Below are 16,585 nucleotides of genomic sequence, written 5' to 3'. Positions count from 1 at the left end.
CACACATAAACTTCTAAATGAAGGATCATTTTTTAAAAATTAAATATTTCCAATACATATTCTTTTCTGCACATGTAAATGTATCACTTTGTCTGACCGAGCCCACCTTAAAGAAGAACTCATCCACACATTCGAGGTGGATGAAAAAAATCTCCCCGCCAGGGGCGGCCGGTCTATAGGGGGTGCAGGGGCGCCGCCCCCCCCCCCAATCTGTGGCCAAAAGAAAAAAAAAAGGAAAAAAAAAATACGATTTTCAGCCCTCTAGGGGCACGGGACCTAATGGTGGCTATGGGGGGGGGGGGGGGGGTTTGCACCCCACGTGCATACAGCCGAGGTGCCGATTGGCGGCCTTCTGGGGGTCGTCTGGGCGCAGAGCAATGAACCCCGACACTCCCCACTTTAGTGATGTCCTGGCTGTGATTGGTCCAGGCTCCAGCCTGGACCAATCACACAGGAGGACATTCCGGGGCCAGGTGACATGACGCATGGGGGCGGTGTGTGCGTCAGTCACTCACCGTCCCAGCGTCACGATCACCTTCCCGCCCGCCGGTGCTGTCAGACCAGAGGAGAGCCAGCACGTGTCAGACCAGAGGAGAGCCGGCACGTGAGGAAAAAGAGGAACTCGTTGTTCGTCTCGAGTAGTCTTCTTCTCGTCTGCGTCTCAGAAGACTCCGGGCCGACTCAGCAGCAGCAGCAGCACACGGTGACCGCCTGTGAGAGGTAAGTGAAGCGATGCCCGGGGGGGGGGGCCTGGCCCACACACTGCTAAGGGGGCACGCATGCACGCTGGTCTCTGCATTGATGGGGGGGGCACGGCAGCTCACTGCATTGATGGGGCATGGCAAGCTGGTCACTGATGATGGGGGCACAGCAAGCTGGTCATTGGTCACTGCATTGATGGGTGGGGGGCACCCGGGCACGGCAGACAAGCTGGTCACTGGGCATGGGGGCACAGCCTGCTAACTTAGCCTGCTAACTTAGCATAGCACTTTACCTGTGTACAATGTAATTGGCCTGGCCTGCACTGTCTTATATTGTGTACACTGCTAAGCAGGCTGCTGGCCTGGCTGGCACTTTATATTTATTAATTATTCCAAGTTGGGAACCATCTTATACCAGGCCGCTGTGTGCCATTTACTATTAATAAATATATAGTGCCAGCCAGGCCAGCAGCCTGATTAGCAGTGTACACAATATAAGACAGTGCAGGCCAGGCCAGGCCAATTACATTGTACACAGGTAAAGTGCTATGCTAAATGGGATTTGTGCTAGGGGGTCTGTACTGTGGGATTAGTGCTAGGGGGTCTGTACTGAGGGATCAGTGCTAGGGGGTCTGTACTGTGGGATTAGTGCTAGGGGGTCTGTACTGTGGGATTAGTGCTAGGGGATCTGTACTGAGGGATTAGTGCTAGGGGGTCTGTACTAAGGGATTAGTGCTAGGGGGTCTGTACTGTGGGATTAGTGCTAAGGGGTCTGTACTGTGGGGTTTGTGCTAAGGGGGCCTGTACTGTGGGTTTGTGCTAGGGGGTCTGTACTGTGGGATTAGTGCTAGGGGGCCTGTACTGTGGGATTAGTGCTAGGGGGTCTGTACTGTGGGATTAGTGCTAGGGGATCTGTACTGAGGGATTAGTGCTAGGGGGTCTGTACTGTGGGATTAGTGCTAAGGGGTCTGTACTGTGGGGTTTGTGCTAAGGGGGCCTGTACTGTGGGTTTGTGCTAGGGGGTCTGTACTGTGGGATTAGTGCTAGGGGGTCTGTACTGTGGGATTAGTGCTAGGGGGCCTGTACTGTAGGATTAGTGCGAGGGGGTCTGTACTGTGGGATTAGTGCTAGGGGGCCTGTACTGTGGGGTTTGTGCTAGGGGGCCTGCACTGTTTGTTTAGTGCCAGGGGGTCTGTACTGTGGGGTTTGTGCTAGGGGGCCTTTACTGTGGGGTTTGTGCTAGGGGGTCTGTACTGTGGGATTAGTGCTAGGGGGTCTGTACTGTGAGATTAGTGCTAGGGGGTCTGTACTGTGGGGTTTGTGCTAGGGGGCCTGTACTGTGGGGTTTGTGCTAGGGGGCCTGTACTGTGGGGTTTGTGCTTGAGGGGTTTGTGCGGGGTTTGTGCTTGAGGGGTTTGTGCTGGGGGGGTCTGTACTGTGGGGTTTGTGCCACTCTAAGTCAGTGTATCCCATAATAGGGTGTCTCTCACAGTATGCCCCTGCTCCTTATTATGGGATATACTAGTACTGATGGACCCCTTAATATGTGATATATTGGGAGAATTTGTTCACGCAAGCAAAATACAGGGGACAAAATGGGTGGAGTCTATAAGGGGTGGGGTTTCTGAGAAATGGGAGGGGTCAAATGTAAGGGCGGGGTCTTGCGCCCCACCATCTTAAAACTTCACCAGCCGCCACTGCTCCCCACTATGTCTATGCATTCTAAAAGTGAGACTCTGATCGAATACTGGTTTTCCAGCAGGACTGCTTGACAGAAGCCAGTCTATCGACCTGCTTTTGTTGCACAGAGGGGGTTGCACACAGATAGAAATTTGGCTGGTTCACCAGTCCACCTTACAATAGGATCCCCAGAGTCACCTTCCTTACATCAGAGTCACCAGAGCCCTCCATCTTACATCAGGGTCCCCAGAGTTATCCCTCTTCTTACATTAGGGTCCCTAGAGACAATTCCTTAAATCAGGGTCTCAAGAGTCACCTTCCTTACATAAGGGTCCACAGAGCCCATCCTCCTTACATCAGGGTGCTCAGAGTTATCCCACCTAACATCAGGGTCCTAAGAGCCACCCCACCTTACATCAGGGTCCCCAGAGCCCTCCCTTTACATCAAGGTCCCCAGCGGCAGCCTCTTCCTACAACAGGGTCCCCTTATCTTTCTTGAATCTATTCTATTCAGTTTCATCAACTACATGTGAAACATGGATGTAGGGCACTGGCACTAGGTTCAGAGTCACCCCCCTTATATCAGGGTCCCCAGAGTCACTCCCTTAAATCAGGGTTCCAAGGGTTTTCTTTAGTTGCATTAGGTCCCAAAAGTCCCCCCTTACATCAGGGTCCCCCCTCCTCCTTACATCAGGGTCCCAAGACCCCTCTCTTACATCAGAGTCTCCCAGAGTCTCCCACTTACATAAGGACCCTCAGAGTCCCCATTACCGGCCCTTACTTTAGTGACTCCAGAGTCATCTCACTATATATATATCAGGGTCCCCAGAGCCACCCCCATATATCAGGGTCCCCAGAGTTACCCCCCCTCACATAAGGGTGCCCAGAGCCACTCCTCCACCAACATTACATCAGGGTCTCTAAACCTTCCTTTAGGCCTCGTTCACACCATATGCAGAGACATGAGTTTTTCTGCAGGTGTTCTGCAAGGGCACAAAGAAAACATTTGTTCTCTATGTTTCCTGTTCACACCAAAATACTGGTATCACGTGCAATTTTTTTCTGCACAGGAACCTACAACGTGTATGCTGTTTCCTGCACAGAAAAAAACTGACATGATGACATATGGTGGGATATCTATCTATGAATAAATAAATATATATATTTTCCAATCGTTTAAATTAGTTTTTCATATACATATACAGTGACAAAAGAACTAGTATGAAGGATACAAAGTAAAACATTACAATAGTACTAATGGAATAAAACACATACATAGTAAGGATAGGAATTCTTTGGACCAGTGCTGTAAAATATACCACGTTGTCGTTGAGCCTATACGTTCCTACAAGCATAAGATTGTTATTATTGTCGGACGCACAGCCCCCTCGCCCGGGCACCCCCAATGGGTTCAAACTGAACTGAAGAGCTGCAGGAGCAGGATATAGGTACCCACAATGTAGTAGTAGTGGAACTTACCAACAGGGTCTATTTCTAACAGTAAAAAAGAAAAAAACACATTATCGGACTGTCATGTCCGTAGTAGCAAACCTTGAGTGTACCTGAACATGTTAAGAAGTAGGACATTTAGGAAGAAGGTTAGCGCAAATAGAAGGGAAAAGAAAAGGGAGAAGGGATAAAGAGTGGAGCGGGAAAGGAAATGAAAGAGAAAATAAACAAACAATTGTGTTTCCTCAATAAATTTCACTTTAAAGAGTCTTACATATAACTTAGTGACACCAAGAGTGCTTGTGTTGTAGGGAGTATTCAGTTAACATTTTCAACCTTGAACCTTTGTAACCATGTCTGCCATTCCATATGGAACTTGGAACCCCTATTCTGGGCATATGAAAAGGTACGTTCATACATGCATTGAAGGTGTACCCTAAGAATAACTTCAGCTATATTAGGTGCTGACGTCTGTTTCCATTTACTGGTACTTGTAAGCCAGCAGCTATTAGAATATGAAAGATTATTGTGCGAAACTGAGTGGGGATAGTGTCTATGGGAATGCTCAATAAGGCTAAATGTGGAGATGCCTTAATAAAACTCCCTGTAATTTGAGAAATTAAGGAGAAAACCGAGTTCCAGAAGCTCAATAGTGATTTACAGTGCCATAGGTTATGGAATAGATTACTGACCTGGCCACACTTCCTCCAGCACCTGTCAGACACGTTTGAGTAGATCTTGGACAGTCGGTAGGGCGTAAGATACCATCTGTATATGATTTGCAAAGCATTTTCTTTGTGGCAGACGCAATGTGTACATTTATGAATTTGTTTGATAGCAGAAATCCATGTTTCTAATGGAAATTCTTGACCAAGGTCTCGTTCCCATTTGGTGAAAGCTGAGATTTACAATTGGAGGAGGGGTTTTGTAACCTGTTGTAGAACCAAGATATACCTTCCCTGCAAGAGCGAGGGGAAGTAAAGTAGTCCCAAATCTCATAATCTACTGTTAACTTCCACTTGTTGTGCTTATGGTGGAAATGGCTTATTTGAATATAGCGAAATGAGCCTTGAATGGATATGTCTGTTATCACATCTGTAAGCAGGAAATGTTCCCTTCTAACTCAGGGAGCCACTGAGAAAGAGGGTATAACATATTCATACATTTAAAGTGGTATTTCCAGAGTTTTGACTGGTGCCCCAGGGTCCCGGGTATTAAGACAGTGTTCCCACGCCTTCACAGAAGCTTCTATGACCGGGTGGGAAGGGGAGGTTTACCTGCTGACCAGTGGTTTTTGCTAGGAGAAGTGCTGTGAGATCCCTATCCGCTAGTAAAGACCTCTCCAGTGCAGCCCAAGGTTTGATTGATTGGCTTTGTACCCAATCTGTAAGTTGAGCCAGGAGAGACGCTCTATAGTAGTCTTTCAAGTTAGGTCAAACAGCCCAGAGAAGGGGAGATCGGGGCTGCTCTTTGTAAAAGCATTGCACAGAGCAGGTAAGTATAACAGGTTTTTTTTTTTTTAAAAGGCCTTTCATATCGATTTAAGTAAACACTACATAAAACATATTACATATAAAAATGCACTCACATCTGTACAATGTCCTAGGTAAAAGTTGCTTGTTCTGCAGGGCAGGGGATGGAGCTACAGATATTGAAGTCATCACGCCCGGAAGCTCGCATTGAGGAAGTTAGTAGAGTCAGCTAGTATACAGGAACAAGCAATTTTTTACCCAGTGACGGGGGGATAGCAGGCTGAGATTTGATAGCACTTAAAACTTTCACAATATATTAAACCATACATTTTGTGTATACATACAATTATGTCATACAGCATCACAAGTAATAAGTACAGATTAAGACTATTGTCTACTTCAACACCCTGTTCAACGCAGTCTGCTACCACTGCTACCATCAGGAACCAATATATATATATATATATATATATATATATATATATATATATATATATATATATGTGTGTATGTTTATACGCAGTATATGGGTTCAGTAGATCCGTAGACAAATTTTATATGCAAAATATGTGTGTGCAATCAATTCCAGGTTACTAAACATTTTCTGGAACCCTGTAATTTTTTTTGTTACATTAATACCACCTGGATGAGAGGAGGGGTTTTCATATTCTCCCCTAAATCATGTTGATTCAGAGCTAAGATATTACTACTTGCTTGATCTTCTTGGGGCTCCCCTGTAGCCTGAAGGGCCTAAAAAAAAAAATACCAGGCGCTATGAAGTTCTGTATGACTGTGACATTGTGCTGTATGTGTATATGATGCTGGGATTTTTAGTTCATCTTTTCCTTTATAGGACATTGAAAGAATCGCCCACAAACTTTGCATATCTTCTTGTAATGTGTCTACAGATCTATTGATCCCATATATATGCAATATCAACTACCCATTTTTGATTAAGCAACAGCAGACTGCAAAACATGTCAAACAGGGTGTTGAAGTAGGCAATAGTCTGGATCTGTACATACTATTTCAAAGTTTGTATTACATTTTATGTAAACACAACATGTATTGCCCATTCACACTACCGCGACTTGTCAGGCAAATGCTCTGCTTATCCAGGGCATGTGCCTGGGTGTTGCGAGTACCTGAATTCTGCGAGTACCTGAGTGTTGCAAGTACTTAAGTGTTGCGAGTACCTGAGTGCCTGATTATTGAGAGTGCCTGAGGGTTGCAGAGGACCTGAGGGTTGCAGAGTACCTGAGTGTTGCGAGTACCTGAGTTCCTGAGTGTTACGAGTAAATGAGTCCCTTAGTGTTGCGTGTACCTGATTGTCGTGGAGTACCTTAGTGTCACGGAATACCAGAGTGTGAGAAAGCAGAGTTAGGAAGCTAGAAAACAGCTACACAGGACAGAGTTAAATTTTCCAAATCCCCATTAGATTAGATTAGTTGGTACGATGCCCGGAGGGTGTGGAGATGCGACTCGGTGTACATCTTGTGGCATGTATGCGTTCCTCGATCAGGCGTTTGAGGGCGAATACAGCTGCTCAAAATGGAAGCATGTTGCTTCCCTGGAAGCTCAGGTCCTGAATCTAGGGAAGCAACTGGCAACACTGAGAAGAATCTCCATACTGAAGGAGAGCTGGGAACCTACTTGTCAGGTGCCGGCAGGCGCCAGCACAGAGGCCAGCGGAGATACAAGAGTGCAGGCATCAGAGCAGAGTAGTTGGGTGACAGTTAGGAAGTGTAGAAGGGAACAAGGCAAGGAGGCCAGTCCTGGGCTGGAGCATCCCAATAAATACGCCCTGTTGGGTGATGTTGGGGAAACCAGTCAGAGTCCAGCATTGCTGGAGTAGAGCGACGCCCCTAACTGTCAGGGGAAGAACTCCTCGGGAGCAAGTGAAAGGAAAGACAGGTGGTAGGGGACTCAATTATTAGAAAGACAGAGAGGGCAATCTGTCAAAAAGACTAAGTGCCGAACTGTCTATTGTTTACTGGGCACTCGGGTTCGGCACATCACGGATTATTGGGTGAGACTGGGGAAGACCCAGGTGTCATGGTACACATGGGTACCAATGACAAAGTCAGAGGGAGATGGAGAGTCCTAAAAAACGATTTCAGGGACTTAGGAGCTAAATTGAGGAGCAGGACCTCCAAGGTAGTATTTTCAGAAATACTACCTGTACCTCGAGCCATGCCAGAGAGGCAGCGGGAGATCAGGGAAGTAAACAAGTGGCTGCGGAGCTGGTGTAGTAAGGAGGGTTTCGGGTTCCTGGAGAACTGAGCCAACTTCTCAGTCAGCTACCGACTCTTTAGTAGGGACGGATTGCACCTAAATGGGGAGGGCGCAGCCGTACTTGGAGAGAAGATGGCCAACAAGCTAGAGGGGCTTTTAAACTAGGTGATGGGGGGAGGGCACAGATGTATAATTAGCCAGCAGGGAGCAAGGTTCAGTGGGCACAAATGGGGATATAAGCGGTATGGTGTTCAGAGTTCCTAAACCCAAGGGGGTATGGAAAAAAATCACAAGAGCAGCCTAAAAACATTGAAAGAGGATATAGTATGCAACCGGACAAAATTATGAGGTTTGTATACCTAGGCTTGAAGCCTGGCCAGCAAGATGGGAGAGCTGGAGCTGCTAATGTATGAGGAGGATTTCGATTTTGTGGGGATTTCAGAGACTTAGTTTGACAGCTCTCATTATTGGCTGGTGACCATTCAAGGGTATTCCCTATATCACAGAGATAGAGAAGGTAAAACAGGGGGAGGGGTATGTCTGTATACTAAGAACAGTGAACAGGTAAATAGGAGGGACGACATTGCAAACGGAGCTAAGGAGGAGGTAGAATCCCTATGGGTAGAACTTCAAAGGGAAGGCACTATGGGGAAAGTAATATTGGGTGTATGCTATAGGCCCCCAAACCAGAGGGAGGAGGGGGAGGCGGACCTCTTTTCACAGCTTGGAATGGCAGCAAGGATGGGAAATGTCAATAAAATGGGGGACTTTAATTGTCCAGATATAGACTGGGCAGAAGGAACCGCACATTCATCCAAGGCTCGGAAGTTCCTAAATGTTTTGCAGGACGATTTCATGGGTCAAATGGTGAACACACCGACAAGAAATCATAGAAATAGGAAACACAAGGGTAATATAAGGACGTTGAATGTCCCTAAAATGCGATCTTTGCTAGACAATATAAAATGGGATAGGACCCTAGGAACAAAGAACACAGAGGAAAAATGGGAGTGCTTCAAGAACATACTTAATAAAGGGATTAGCCAGTGCACTCCAAAGGGGAATAGATTTAAAAGAGCAAAAAGAAACCCTGGTTGGCTAAACTCACACTTAAAAATGCATATTAAAACTAAAGAAAAGGCCTTCAAAAAATGCAAGGCTGAGGAGTCATTAGCAGCATTTCAACATTACGAAGAGTGCAATAAGAAATGTAAAGGAGAAATCAAGGCCGCTAAAATAGAACACGAAAGAGTTAAAAAAAACCCAAGAAATTCTTTAAGTATATAAATAGTAAGAAAGCAAGACCAGAACACATTGGCCCCATGAAAGACGATTAAGGAAGCTGGCCACAGAGGACAGAGAGAAGGCGAAAGTGTTAAATAAATTATTTTCTTCGGTCTTCACAAAATAATTGGGGGCTACACTAACCCAGGTGGAATGTTAAATTAAATAATACACCTCAGGAAGTACCACCATGGTTAACAGAAGATCGCCTTAGAACTAAACTTAAGAAACTTAACATAAATAAATAAATCGGATGGCTTGCACCCGAGAGTTCTTAAAGAACTAGCCAGGTGATAGCCAGACTGTTATTCTTGATCTTTATAGATAGTCTACAGATGGGTATGGTGCCAGCTGAATTGAAAAAAGCCAATGTGGTACCAATATTTAAAAAAAGGCAGAGATATATCCTGGGTAACTATAGGCCGGTCAGCCTAACATCAGTAGTCTGTAAGATTTTGGAGGGGATGTTAAGGGACTATATACAAGACTTTAGAAATGAAAATGGTATTATTAATAGTAATCAGCATGGATTCATAAAAAATCCTTCTTGCCAGACCAAGGAAGGCCTGTGGATGTGGTGTATCCGGACTTTGCAAAGGCATTTGACACAGTTCCCCACAAACTTTTACTGTACAAACTAAGGTACGTAGGTATGGACCATAGGGTGGGTACCATAGGGATAGAGGACTGGCTCCAGGGCCGAGTCCAGAGGGTGGTAATAAATGGGGAGCTCTCAGATTGAGCGGGTGTGGAAAGTGGGGTCCCCCAAGGATCTGTCCTGGGACCAATCCTGTTTAATTCATTCATTAACGACCTAGAGGATTGGATATCCTGCACAATCTCGGTATTTGCGGACAATACTAAGCTAAGCAGGCCAATAACTTCTATGCAGGACATAGAAACCTTACAAGCAGACCTGAACAAAATAATGGGGTGGGCAACTACATGGCAGATGAAGTTTAATGTTGAAAAATGTAAGGTAATGCACTTGGGTGTCAGAAACATGAACACAAGCTACTCGCTAGGGGGGAACCTCTGGGTGAATCTAAGATGGAAAAGGATCTGGGGGTCCTAGTCGACAACAAGCTTGGCAGTGGCATGCAATGCCAAGCTGCTGCAAGCAAAGCCAACAGAATACTGGCATGTATAAAAAATGGGATTCACTCCAGAAATAAAGAGATTATTCTCCCACTCTACAAGACTCTAGTTCAGCCACATCTTGAATATGCTGTCCAGTTCTGGGCACTGGTCCTCAGAAGGGATGTGATGGAACTGGAGAGAGTCTAGAGAAGGGCAACAAAAATAATTAGGGGAATTTAGGACATCAGCTATGAGGAAAGACTGCAAGCATTGAACTTATTCTCATATACTGTAGTTACATAGTTACATAGTTAGTCAGGTTGAAAAAAGACATAAGTCCATCTGGTTCAACCAATAAAAAAAAAAACAGTAATGAAAATCCAACCAGAAGAGAAGCGACGCTTGAGGGGGGATATGATATCAATGTACAAATACTACACTGGTGAGGACCCTAGCATAAGGAACAAACTTTTTAGAGAAAGGGAATACAATAAGACACGTGGCCACTCACTAAAACTAGAAGAAAAGCGGTTTAACCTTAAACTACGTAAGGGGTTCTTTACTGTCAGAGCAGTAAGGATGTGGAATTATCTTCCACAAGCAGTGGTATCAGCAGGGAGCGTTGATAGTTTCAAAAAATGATTAGATGGGCACCTTAAAGACCACGACATACAATGTATGGGGTATACAATATATGGTTAACAGCAAACCCACACAAACACACATCATAGCTTGAACTGGATGGACTGATGGCTTTTTTCAACCTCGCTAACTATGTAACTTTGTAACTATGTGCTATATTCCTTTCTATACTTGAATGGGTAAATTGCTTGACATATTCAACAAATATAGACTGGCTGAAAGAAAAAAAAAAAACAGGAATTTGTATTAGCCTAACGTCTGCTATTTATTTTTTATTCTTTTTAGAGTATTAGAGCCGGTTCACACTGAGGCGACACGACTCCTTACTACTTCGGGGGCGACTTGTGCATTACATTGCACCACGACTTCGGAGTGACTTGCAGGGACTTCACATAATGGAAGTCTATGCAAGTCGCTCCGAAGACGCCCCGAAATAGTACAGGACCCTTTTTCTAAGTCGGAGCGACTTGTGTCGGTCCTATTAGAATGGGTCCTGTAGCGGTTAATGGACCGCGAGGGAGCGAGACTTGTCAGGCTGACAAGTCGCCTGACAAGTCACGCTAATGTGAACCGGCTCTAAAAGTTAAAATTGTGTTTTTTCTTGTTTGTGTCTCTGTTGAAAATATTTCCCATTTAGTGAAATCTTCTCTTAGACAAGAAAACTGAGAAAACCCTTTGCTGGGCTAAACAAAAAAAAAAAAAAATGGCTCCCTCTCCAACTGATATGTCCCAATCAAGCTCAGAGACTCAGGGAAATAACAGCAAATTCAGCTAAAATTATCCAATTCTTTTAAGATAACCTTACTAAGCTAAATGCTAAACCTTCCACTTTTCTGACACAACTGACCAGATTCTACAGGACATAGCTGCTCCACAGTTTCCGAAGTAAGCTCAGGAAGGCTTAATTCTAACATTTTGGTTGAGGAGGTGCTATCCTCTGGTAAATCCCTAAAACCCTCAAAGGCAAAAGGACCTGATGGATTCTCAGTTCATTAATATTTTAAAAAGATTTGCACTTCTTATAGCCCCACACTTGATGTGCAGAAACAACATTCCTTTACGCTATGCCAACAGCATGAAATAATTATTTGGGATCCAAATTCTGCTTCTTTCAGGGACCAGACAGGTTTTTCTCTTATCCAGCATACGTTTTATTCTGGCTTTTAAGCCATTGGCAAATCTTATTCAGATTAACCCCAATATAAAGGAAGTAGAATTGGCAGGAGTAAAATACAAGGCTGGTTTCTTAGCTTATGACCTTTTCCTCTTAATTACCCAGGCCCACAATTCCACTTCTAACATCCAATGAACCTTAGATGACTTCTACTTCATTTAGGTTCTCGTAGTCATCTGGAGTAAAGATTAAAATATAATCTTACCCCAATATACTTTGGACCTACTCAAAAGCAATTTCTACATTGCTTGGTCTAAATTACAGATATGTTATTATGGGTCAGAAGTACATTTCTTAAAGGACTTTTAAAATATTTCTGAAGCCATGGTCTGCATACTCCCTTTCATGGTTTGATAAAGTGTGCGCCATGAAAATGATTTTGCTTTCCAAACATTTATACTAATTTAGAATGCTCCCCAGAGCCATTCCCTCGGTTGTTATTAGGTTCTTACAGAATAGTATTAATGCCTTTAGCTGGAACTCTTAAGTAGGTTGTCACAGGGTTCACCACTTTCTAACCCCTACCTCCATTATCCATTGGTCGCACATCAAGGAGCAGAAGAAGCCCCCTTCTATGGAACAATACAGTTACAGATACAGCATTGGCTCTCGTCCCTGATCAAAAATAAATAAATACATATTCGCCAGCACACCAAGGATCTTGCAAAAGCAGTCCAAAAAACTTTATTCAAGATACGATCACATCAAAAATTAGTGCAACGTTTTGGAGCCGCACAGGACCCCTTCGTCAGGCACGTGATGTCACATGCCTGACGAAGGGGTCCTGTGCGGCTCCGAAACGTTGCACTAATTTTTGATGTGATCGTATCTTGAATAAAGTTTTTTGGACTGCTTTTGCAAGATCCTTGGTGTGCTGGCTAATATGTATTTACTTGTAACTAATCCAGTTGCCAACTGGTGATCGCTTCAGCACCCAATACACACGAACCTACAAACCAGGAAGGTGTGCGATATGAATATGAACTATACGTCAAAAATAAAGACCCCACAAAACCTTTGATCTGCTTTAAACTTGCAGACCAAGCCTTTTCTGGCACTTTTTGTTTACAAGTTTAAATCAGCATTTTTGTGCCAGAAAATTACTTATAACCCCCCCCCCCCCAACATTATATATATATCTATATTTTTTAATAGAGACCATAGGGAATTAAATGGCGACCATTGCAATTTTTTATGTCACGCGGCATTTGCGCAGCGGTTTTTATATGAAAGTTATTGTTGCGCTAAGTGAATAGATACATTACATGTCATGCTATAAAATTGTGCATGCTTGTGAAATGGAGACAAACTACAGTATTTTTAAAATCTCCATAGGCGACACTTTAACATTTTTTGCCGGTTACCCGTGTATAGTTACAGAGGAGTTCTAATGCTATAATTATTTCTCTAGCTCTAACATTCACCTTGATGCCTCATATGTGTGGTGGGCACATATGCATGTGCGACTTACATATGCATTCACATCTGCGCGCGACATAGAGCAATGGGGGGGGGGGGCGCTTACATTTTTTTTTCCTATTGTTTTTCATTTATTATAAAAATAAAATTGTTTACTTCTGCCCTAGACCGGAGGTAACCTCATGACAATGCTCCAGTCCTCCAAGGCCAAAGAAATGATCAAAGACGATCTGGTCTGCATCTGCCTCTGTGACCAGCCAGGCCGCACCGTTGAATTGTTTCTCTGGTATGCCAGTGCAAACAATAATCCTTCTTGAGCCACTCTGACCACTTTCAAGAGAAAGCCAGCCGCCAGCTGAAAAAAAATTCCAGAGCTATGGCTGATAGCTTCAGCCATAACCCCAATGAACCATTTGCAAACCACAACGTATTGAAATGTATTGCAGTCGGCAAGTGGTTAAGCATATCTGCCTACACAATCTGGGGAGACTCAACCTTATATCTAATCTATACTCATATATATGCAACAATATACCAGACATGCTTGTGTAGGTAAGTGGGAAATCGATCTAAAACAAACAAAGCTTAAGGGAGCTGATTTGGGATGATTTACTAATGTTTTCTTTAAACCAGACCAACACTGAGGTGGCATATAAGGTAATGATGAGATGGTAGATGGTTCTTGAACACATTTCTCATCCAAACTCTAGATATTCTGATGTTTCCATAGCTGTTATGCAATTTTAGACACAATGCCTATGTGGTGGACCTGCCCATTTGCTGGTGTTTTCTGGACAAAGGTCTTTTGCTTACTTAAATAACTATTTCATAAAGATGTCTCTAAGAACCCCCTGGCAGGCCCACTTGCATGCCTCTATGGAATCCGTGCCCACAAGTCACAAAACACATTATCGCATCATATTTTCCTTGCAGCACAATTAACACTAGCTAGAAACTGGAAGCCATGACACATTCCATTTCAGGAACTCAAACAGAGTTGATAATATAATGGTTACCAAGCATTTGTCTAGACTCCTGTAGGACAAACATTAAAAAAAAAAAAAACTTTTATGAATCTGGGAACCATGCATACAGCTACAACACCCAGTGATAGATAGGACTGGCCTTTTATGCCTTGGGTTAGGGAGGGGGTCTGCCTGGGAGGTGGGCCTAAGGTTTGAACTGATCCTCTAACTACTCATTGTGTGAAGGAAAACCTTTTTCTCTATTTTCTTCTTCATGCCTCAAAGCCACTATAGTCTATACCTTACGGCATCCTATATACGTTACCTGCTAGTCATGTTCTCAGAGTCATAAGACGTGAAGTTCTGTTTTTTCAGAATACAATTCTCAAGTGTTTGTCTTACTTTTAGATTATCTCATTTCAAATCCTCAAGATATGTGATATTGTCAGATGTAACCTCAGAACTTGACTTTTTTCATTCTTTGTTGACTACTACATATTTTTTTATTTGTCTTACACTGCAAACGTCGATTGAGAATGCATGGTCATGTTAACCTATGAAGGCACTTTCATTTGAAATTCAATAATAACATTGAAACGGAAAAGATTTCCCACTATTCCTAACATCTATTCAGACGGCAATAAAAACCTAAGTGTGGTTTTAAATCTTTGCAGTACCAAGAATGAAACAAAGTATTTTCGATGGATTTGGGCTTTCATATTTGCTTAAACAGATCATATAACTTTCAAAAACTGATCAACTGCTGTTTTCTTTAGTTTTGCTTATTTTCTTCAATGTATTTTGTTATTTATTGTTTAGAACCTGAAAAGAAGTATTTGCCACTGGGAGCCGACATAACTCTTGTATGTCATTCTTCGATGCCAGGAAAACCTTCTTTCTCTGGATCCTTTGAAAGAAGGAAAAACATGAAAGAATTTTTCTATATGGATACAGTTTACATTCAAATATTTGACTTTTCAGAGAATAACAGGGGGATATATCGATGTGTCTCTAATAACACTATTATTTCTGTAACATCCCTAGAGATAAATAAAAGTAAGTATTTAGCATAATATTTTTTTTTTTTTGTAAATAAACCTAAAAATTGCCCTTTGCTCATGGATGACACTTCCTGTATTCACCAAAAAATTAAAGAAGAATGCATTAGAAATTATACAATGGGATGATGTAATGGAGGGTTTCTAGTTTACCATCTTAACACATGCTTCGTAGACAGGTCTACAAGGACTGTGGGGTGGTGGTAGACTGAAGCAGGAGGCCCCTTGACAGACTTGAACTGCTGTAGGCCCCATAGTAAAGAAATGGCAACAGCTATGGGCTAATTTTCAAGCTCACAGTGTGCAGTAAAATTAGAGTAAAAAAATTCACCACAGAAGAGGAGCCATTACAACTTTGAAAAACTAAAGGTAAGGCTACGTTTAGCTTCAAGCCAGTGACCCAAAACAGGTATGTATATCAGTAAAGTGAGAAGTTTTTACTGCATACCATTTAGATAGAGGTCAGAAATTTCCAAAAAACAGATTTCCAAAGACATGTATCTACCATCCGCATACATTATACTGGTGTGGGAAGTTCCAGAACACTAAAATGTTCATGTTTATTCATGTATACTAACATTACATTTTAATAACTGATGGTATGTATTAAACATTTACTTGAAGGGAATCTACAGCCACATGGCTACCTGAAACATATAGAAACTGTTTTCCCCTAAACTGTAAAAATCCTACTCCCCCATCAAAGCAACTCACCTGTGAAAGTTGTTTTGAGTGTGAATCACTGTTCAGTGCTGGATTTCATTGACCAGTCATTTACACTTTCAAAGTTTGCACAGTCATGGCTAAAAATATCGGTACCCCTGCATTTCGCCCAGAAAATTGTTGCAATTACAAATGTTTAGGCATTCCGTGTTTATTTATTTTGTTTGTATTGGTATGACACAAAAAAGTGGAGAAACAAAAAGCCAAATCTGACACATTCCATGCAAAACTCCAAAAATGGACTGGACAAAATTATTGGCACCCTCAATTTAATGTTTGGTAGCACTTCTCGTGGAAAAAATAACTGAAATCAATCGCTTCCCTTAACCATCAATGAGTTTCTTACACTTCTCTACTGGAATTTTGGACCACTATGCTTTCGCCAACTGCTCCAGATTTCTCAGATTAAAGGGTTAATCTTTGCAACTGCTGTTTTGAGATCTCTCCACAGGTGCTCTATGAGATTTAGAACTGGACTCATTGCTGGCCAGTTCAGTACTCTCCAGCGCTTTGTCCTAAACCATTTCTGGGTACTTTTGGTCATTGTCCTGCTGTAAGATCCATGACCTCTGACGGAGACCTAACCTCCTGACACTGGGCCCTACATTGCACCCCGGAATTTTTTGGGAGTCTTCAGATTTCATAATGCCGTGCACACAGTCAAGACATCCAGTGGCTAAAGCAGCAAATCAACCCTAAAACA

At 43.0% G+C, this 16,585-nt stretch overlaps 1 protein-coding gene across 1 annotated transcript in view; it reads left to right on the top strand.

The window, feature by feature from the left end:
- The window catches only part of LOC309554277 (uncharacterized protein), a 48,527-nt gene that overhangs the window by 3,360 nt on the left and 28,582 nt on the right, over positions 1-16,585 (top strand). The window contains exon 2 of the mRNA XM_082255921.1: positions 14,921-15,157. Coding sequence (XP_082112047.1) covers positions 14,980-15,157 — 178 coding nt within the window. The 5' untranslated portion in view covers positions 14,921-14,979. The remainder of the gene's footprint in view (positions 1-14,920; positions 15,158-16,585) is intronic.

This window comes from Pelophylax lessonae (genome assembly GCF_965119305.1).
Source record: "Pelophylax lessonae genome assembly, chromosome: 4".
NCBI classification, from domain to species: Eukaryota; Metazoa; Chordata; class Amphibia; order Anura; family Ranidae; genus Pelophylax; species Pelophylax lessonae.
Note: the sequence above shows the minus strand (reverse complement) of the source record. Positions and strands in the feature narration are given on the sequence as shown.